Source organism: Hippopotamus amphibius, chromosome 15, assembly GCF_030028045.1.
Source record: "Hippopotamus amphibius kiboko isolate mHipAmp2 chromosome 15, mHipAmp2.hap2, whole genome shotgun sequence".
In the NCBI taxonomy this organism is placed as follows: domain Eukaryota; kingdom Metazoa; phylum Chordata; class Mammalia; order Artiodactyla; family Hippopotamidae; genus Hippopotamus; species Hippopotamus amphibius.
The window spans coordinates 15,740,402-15,747,360 of NC_080200.1; the positions used below are offsets into that span (position 1 = coordinate 15,740,402).

Below are 6,959 nucleotides of genomic sequence, written 5' to 3' on the forward strand. Positions count from 1 at the left end.
ATCTTCAAATGAAGACTAGAGATTAAATCTAATTGCAGGTTGCAATGAACAAGAAAGCAAATCTCTTCGCGCTGGAGAGAGGGCAGAGCCGCGGAGACTTGACCGCCCGCGTTATGTTCAGCCTCTTTTTGGAAGGCAGGGGTGGGAATGCGGCTGAGGCCTTGGCTGTGTGACCCTGGACAGGTCGCAGGCCCTCTCTGGACGCTGCTCTGGGAAGTGGGATAATGTCGCAAGACCTAAGAAGCTGCAGACATTGTAAAAGCAAAAATGAAGAGCCCAGACCTAGCCCTGTTACCATCTGGTCCCTCAATCCCATCCACCAGTTCTGCTGCCCTTGAGATAAATGCCATCTAGGTTTCAGTGGAGGCATCTCCACTGCCAGCCTTGTCTTCCTTCTCTCCCTCTGGCTCCCCCTGGCTCAGTGAATCCAGCCCCTCTTGCTTCTCTACTGTCTATCAATGTGGCCAGCAGGTTTCTGCCCCTGGGCCTTTGCACTTGCTTTTCTCACTGGGACACTGCCCTGAAATTATCTCATGATTTGCTCCAGCTCCTCCTGTACTCAGCATCACCTCCTGGGGTGACCCTCCTCGAGTACTCAGCTCTAAAACACTCCCCCCTTCATCCTCCATGAAGGAGGTCCCATTTATTCTCCTTGAAGCTGTGCTTGTCAGCTTCCTCCTTCAGACTGTGTGCCTGAGAGGTTGCCGGTGTTTGTGTCATTCATGTGTGTCCCCATTACTAGGCGCACCATTGGTGCTCAATCAATGTGTGTGGAATGAATGAATGAATGGGAGTTATCCCTAGTTCACTGCAAGGGACTGGTTGATGGATTTCACGCCTCCCTTTACCTGCCTGAGGAGCCCCCAATCTGGGAGGAGTAAGCTGGACACAGCTGCCTCCCAGCTCTGTGAGGTCAGCGTTGGTCCAAACAGAGGAGCAGGACTGGGGTGTTCCCGAGGGAAGAAGGAGAGGATGGGGAAGGGCATTGGGTCACAGGGAACAGCAAGTGCACAGCAGAGGAGACTGAGGGGGGTAGGTACTGGATAGTAGGGATGGCAGAGGCTGGTAAGGGCAGTTCCCCACACTTAGAGGCCAAGACAGGTCTTCCCCCCCCCACCTAGCCCCAAGGACCCTCCTCCAGAGAGCCCCACCTAGCCCCAAGGACCCTCCTCCAGAGAGAATCAGACACAGAGAGTGGACAGGGCTAGGGTCTAGAGGAGTCCTTGGAGGCATGGTTAAGGAAGACTTCTTGGAGGAGGGAACACTGGAGGTGGTTTTGAAGGATGAATAGGAGTTTGCCAGGAGGCGAAGGAAGGGCACTCCAGGCTGAGGGTACTCTGAAGAATTGCAGTTAAGTTTGGCTAAATGATAATAAAGCAGGGACTTCCCTGGTGGTCCAGTGGTTAAGAATCTGCCTTCCAATGCAGGGGATGTGGGTTCGATCCCTGGTCAGGTTACTAAGATCCCACGTGCCACAGGGCAACTAAGCCTGGGCACGGCAATGACGAGCCCGAGCACCACAACCAAGATCCCCTGCAGCCAAATAAATAAAATAAATGTATAAAATACTTTAAAAATGGTAAGAAAGCAAAACAATTATAGAAAACATTTATTGAGCCCTATTGAAATACTTCCAGTAATCGTCACAATACCCCATGAAGTAGGTGGATTATTTGCTCCATTTTCATAAGCAGTAAACACAGAGAGGTAATGTGCCTTGGCCTTCCTGTGCCTCCATGTCCCACAGCCTGTCTGCTGGTCAACCTCTGAGCTCAGGCTGGCCCTGCCCACTGTTCACCAGACCATCCCTACCTATCAAAGTTAAGGCCCAAGGTCAGGGTGAAACCCTCCTGCCTTTGGGGAGAAACATGGCCTCATCTCCCATCTCCTTCAACCTAGCCCCACTGCACAGGCCCAGAGAAGGGTCCTAGGGCAGAGCTGGTTACAGGCTGGGGACTGCATCCACTCCATTTAGGGGGTCCCTTTGCCCAGGTTGGGACCCAAGAGGACAGGTCTGGAGAGCACAGAGACCCATATTCTTGGAAACACAGACACATACTTTCACACACACACACACACGCACACGTACACAGATCTATATGCATGGATCTACACGGGCACAGACACCCACTCCCATGTGTGAACACATTCGGGTACACTGACCCACACAGGAACACACACAGACACATGTGGGCACAGACGTGTGTGTACGTAGACACACACCCATACCCCTAACCTTCTGCCAGCCAGGCCAGGCCTCTTGCTCATGGTGACAGCTTCCCTCACGGCCTTCTTGCTCCACAGCCCAGTTAGGGGCAAGGCCAGGTGAGGAAGGGAAATAGAAGAACAGGTGCTCACGTCCACAGGCCAGTCAAACAAACTGAGGCCAGAAACTGCCACGGCAACCCCACCCGTGTTCTCCTTAAACACTGGCTACTGGGTACTAGGCCCCATGCGGGAAGCTGGGGACTCAGCAGGCTCAAGATAGACAAGGTCCCTGCCCTCCTGGGACTTTTGATCCATTCCATCGTTCTGGGTGGTTCTGAAGATATAATGGAAACAAGGTGAGTGGGAGGGGCGTCTCGGGCCACGTGTAGGCATTGGGGCAAGGGAGCACCAGGCTTAAGGCAGGGCACCTGTAAAGGCCTTGCGGCAGCAGGGACTTGGGAAAACAAAGCTAAGAGAAGGTGAGGGTGAAAGGTTAGAGGGGGTCACCAGAAGGAGCAAAGGAAAGTATGGGGCCTCCACCAACTGGTTATGGACTGGGTGCCATGCTGAGTGTGGTGAGAGCCATGGAGGGGTTCCGTGCAGGCGCTGTAGGTCAGATCCAGAAGTCCCAAGGATCCCCAGGGAGTGTGGGGAAGGGCCCCTCCCACCTCCCACCTCCCACCTCCCACCTCCCACCTCCCACCTCCCACCACCCACCTCCCACCTCCCACCTCCCTCATACCCCACCCTCAGCCAGCCTTTATGGAGGCCCATTAAGCCTGACCTAACAGTCATTATAATAGTAAAAAACAGGTAATAATTACCGGCTGGGATTCCTGCCTTAACAGCCCAGTCCGGGAGTCACCGGGGTACCCACAGGAGGGCCTCGCGGACGCAGAGATAAAACGTCGGCGGCTGCCCAGGGGCACGGACGCCCGGGTTCTACCGGATGGATAAGAGTTCAGGCCTGGACACAGCTCTGGCCCCGAGGGCAGGTCATTTCCCCTCGCAGAGCCTTAATTTCCCGTCTGAAAAGTCAGGAAGTCGGACTCCCGCGCTTTAGACCCCACCCCGTGAAAAGGAGCAGGATGAAAACAGTTCAAGCAACTTCTGGCTGGAACCTGCTCTCCCCTCCCCAGTCTTTCTGGGGCAAACACACCACCGGGGACTGAGGTGGGAGTGGGGTGGGGGTGGGTGAGGTGTAAACAGACCTGGCCCACACCCGCATCGCGCCACCGGGCACAGCTGCCTCAAGGCCCGCACAAAGCCCAGCTAGAGGCGCGCTAAGGGAGGCACATTCGGCATAGTAGAGCGGGAGGCGCCTGGGAGTTATTTATCCATCCGGAGCCCCATCCCGCTCCGGTCCCGGGAGGTCGGCCCCGCCCCCGCCCCGCCCCACCCCGCCCCGCCGGGACCCTACGCGCGGACGCGGGGCGGGGCCTCGGAGCGGGCGGGCGCCGGGTGGCCGGGCCCATCACGCCACCCGGGACGTGCCTTGGCGGGAGGCGGCGCTGGGGGCATTGGTTGTACACAGCACTCCTGGGGCGGAGTGACCGGGCCGGGTGCGCTTGCCCGCCCCCATGACGTCAACCCACAAGGCAGCGCGCTGTTGTGCCGTTTACCGCGCGTCACCCGGACAACCGCAGTCGGTGGGGGTTGAGGGGGGCGTCAGTGCCTTGGCCCCGCCCCTCCATGCAAATGAGCGACGTCACTCGTGCCCAATGGCGAGTGGGGACAGTGAGCTCATCGCGCCGGGCCGAGGCTATAAGGGGGCGCGCGGGTTGCGCGGCGCAGGAGCCGCCGCCAGCGGAAGGCCGGGCGCAGCGGCCGCGGCGGGAGCAGGGCCGAGCGGACGGGGGGGCGCGGGCCCCCCGGGCGGCCGCGGCCACTCCCCCCCCCCGGGCCGGCGCGGCGGGGGAGGCGGAGGATGGAAACACCCTTCTACGGCGATGAGGCGCTGAGCGGCCTGGGCGGCGGCGGCGGCAGTGGCAGTGGCAGCTTCGCGTCCCCGGGTCGTCTGTTTCCCGGGGCGCCTCCGACGGCGGCGGCCGGCAGCATGATGAAGAAGGACGCGCTGACGCTGAGCTTGAGCGAGCAGGTGGCGGCAGCGCTCAAGCCCGCGGCCGCGCCGCCCCCGGCCCCCCTGCGCACCGACGGCGCCCCGGGCGCGGCGCCCCCAGACGGTCTGCTTGCCTCGCCCGACCTGGGGCTGCTCAAGCTCGCTTCGCCCGAGCTCGAGCGCCTCATCATCCAGTCCAACGGGCTGGTCACCACCACGCCGACGAGCACGCAGTTCCTCTACCCCAAGGTGGCGGCCAGCGAGGAGCAGGAGTTCGCCGAGGGCTTCGTCAAGGCCCTAGAGGACTTACACAAGCAAAACCAGCTGGGCGCGGGCGCGGCCTCCGCCGCCGCCGCCGCCGGGGGACCCTCTGGCACGGCTGCGGGCGCCGCGCCTCCCAGCGAGCTGGCCCCGGCGGCGGCCACACCCGAGGCGCCTGTCTACGCGAACCTAAGCAGCTACGCGGGCGGCACCGGGGGTGCGGGGGGTGCTGCGACGGTCGCCTTCGCCCCGGAGCCCGTGCCCTTCCCGCCGCCGCCACCCCCAGGCGCGCTGGGACCGCCGCGCCTGGCCGCGCTCAAGGATGAGCCGCAGACGGTGCCCGACGTGCCGAGCTTCGGCGAGAGCCCGCCGCTGTCGCCCATCGACATGGACACGCAGGAGCGAATTAAGGCGGAGCGCAAGCGGCTGCGCAACCGCATCGCCGCCTCCAAGTGCCGCAAGCGCAAGCTGGAGCGCATCTCGCGCCTCGAGGAGAAAGTGAAGACACTCAAGAGCCAGAACACGGAGCTGGCGTCCACGGCGAGCCTGCTGCGCGAGCAGGTGGCACAGCTCAAGCAGAAGGTCCTCAGCCACGTCAACAGCGGCTGCCAGCTGCTGCCCCAGCACCAGGTGCCCGCGTACTGAGCCCGCGCGCGGGGCGCATGCGCGGCCCCCTGCCGGAGGGGCGGGCTCGCGTGGGGGGGGGGGCGTGGGCGCCCCGGACTCGGAGAGGGTGCGGCCCCGGGACTCCCCCCTAGAGGGTGCCAGGACTCGGAGAGGGCGCCTCAGACTCGACAAGCTGGACCCCCTGCTCTCGGGGGGCGAGCGCATGACCCCCCTCCCCCGCCCTCGCGCTGCCTCTGTCCCGGGCGCGCGGCCACCCAGTGTTGCACAAACCCGCGCGTCCTGGCCGCCCCTTTGTACACACCGCCGCCGAAGGAGGCTCCGAGGGGGCGCAGCCTCAAGCCCTGCGTTTCCTTTTCTTTTTACTTTTTTTTTTTCTTTTTTTTTTTTGACTTTGGAAGAGAGAAGAACAGAGTGTTCGATTCTGCCCTATTTATGTTTCTACTCGGGAACAAACGGTTGTGTGTGTGTGTGTTTTCTTGTGTTGGTTTTTTTAAAGAAATGGGAAGAAGAAAAAAAAAACAAAAAAACAAAACCTCCCTCGTCTCCTTTCCTCGCTCTCGCTTCCCCTCCCCTCCCCGTCCATCCCTCCGACACCCCCTCCTCCCGCCCTTTTTCTTCTGTTTGTTTTTTGTTTTGTTTTGTTTTGCTACGAGTCCACATTCCTGTTTGTAATCCTTGGTTCGCCCGGTGTTCTGTTTTCAGTAAAGTCTCGTTACGCCACCTCGGCTCTTCGCCTCCTCCTTCTCTTGCCGGGGCCTGACGGGGTGGGCGGGGCCTGACGGGGTGGGCGGGGCCTGGCCCGGTCCCCTTCACCTCCAGCCTGCTTTGCCTTCTGCCTCCTCCCTTGCTGGGAGGAGGAGGGAGTCGGCGTCCGGCAAAAGCCGGCACATCTGGCGCGCTGCGAGCGCCATCTAGGCTCCTGTCCGGGTTGGGCGGGGGACTTAGGGGTTTCCAACCTGCGTTTGGAACTAGCCATCCCGTGTGTGTCCCCTTTGGGGAGGAGGGACTGCGGGAGAGAAAGGGGACAACTCTAGCACGAGGCAGGGAGGAAAAGGCAGAAACTTTAACTTTACGGGCTTCTGTTTGCCTTTTGTAAAATGGACAGAGCGGTGGTAAACTTGTCCCATAATGTTGTGAGAGTTAAAGAGTTTGTTTACAGAGCAGTTGTTGGCTTACAGGTGGTACTCAGTGTAAACTTGTATTATCGTTTGTTTGGATGGGGAACCTTAGTCTCAGGACCAGAAGGAAGGTTGGCACGGGTTGGATCTGAACCAGGCAGTCTGCCTCCAGGACTGGAGGTGCGGTTAGGTTCTGGGGGGCCTCCCTTTTAGGGCAGTGACTTGGAATCCTGGATTTTTCAAGTACTTTCTGAAATACCCCTCCTCCAACATCCTGTTCTCCCATTTTGAAGAAACTAATGTTCAGAGAGGTTGAATGACTGGCTTGAGGTCACACAGCCTTTTTAGGAGACTGTGCAGGGGCATTTGGACCTTGGGTTTCTCACCTCCAGGGCCTTGACTGCCAGGTTACCCTCTTTCCCTGCCTGCTTTGGCCTTTGCTGTTGTGGGAGCAGAAGAACCTGGACCTTGGGCTTCTGCCTCACTTGGAAGCCAGAGGACATGAGCATTTGTGGCCAAGGACACAGGGCAAGTGAGTTTTGATCTCCAACTGTGTACCCAGCCGTGCTAGGGAAGGTGGGAAAATCATGCCTGTTTTACAGGTGAAGAAACTGAGGTGCAGACAAAAAAATGCCTTGTGCCCAAAGTCCCTTGGCCATCAAAAGAGTGGGGCCTCACCATGTACA

General features: G+C 59.8%; 1 protein-coding gene across 1 annotated transcript; it reads left to right on the top strand.

Annotated features, from left to right (window-relative positions):
• The first annotated feature begins 3,983 nt into the window (after positions 1-3,983).
• Positions 3,984-5,880, top strand: JUND (JunD proto-oncogene, AP-1 transcription factor subunit). The gene has a single exon (XM_057709612.1). The coding sequence runs from the start codon at positions 4,136-4,138 to the stop codon at positions 5,171-5,173; it is 1,038 nt and encodes a 345-aa protein (XP_057565595.1). The 5' UTR covers positions 3,984-4,135; the 3' UTR covers positions 5,174-5,880.
• Positions 5,881-6,959: the final 1,079 nt, after the last annotated feature.

What these genes read in the sequence shown, in the direction of transcription:
- JUND (XM_057709612.1), top strand. Translation starts at nt 4,136, where the DNA reads ATGGAAACACCCTTCTACGGCGATGAGGCGCTGAGCGGCCTGGGCGGC.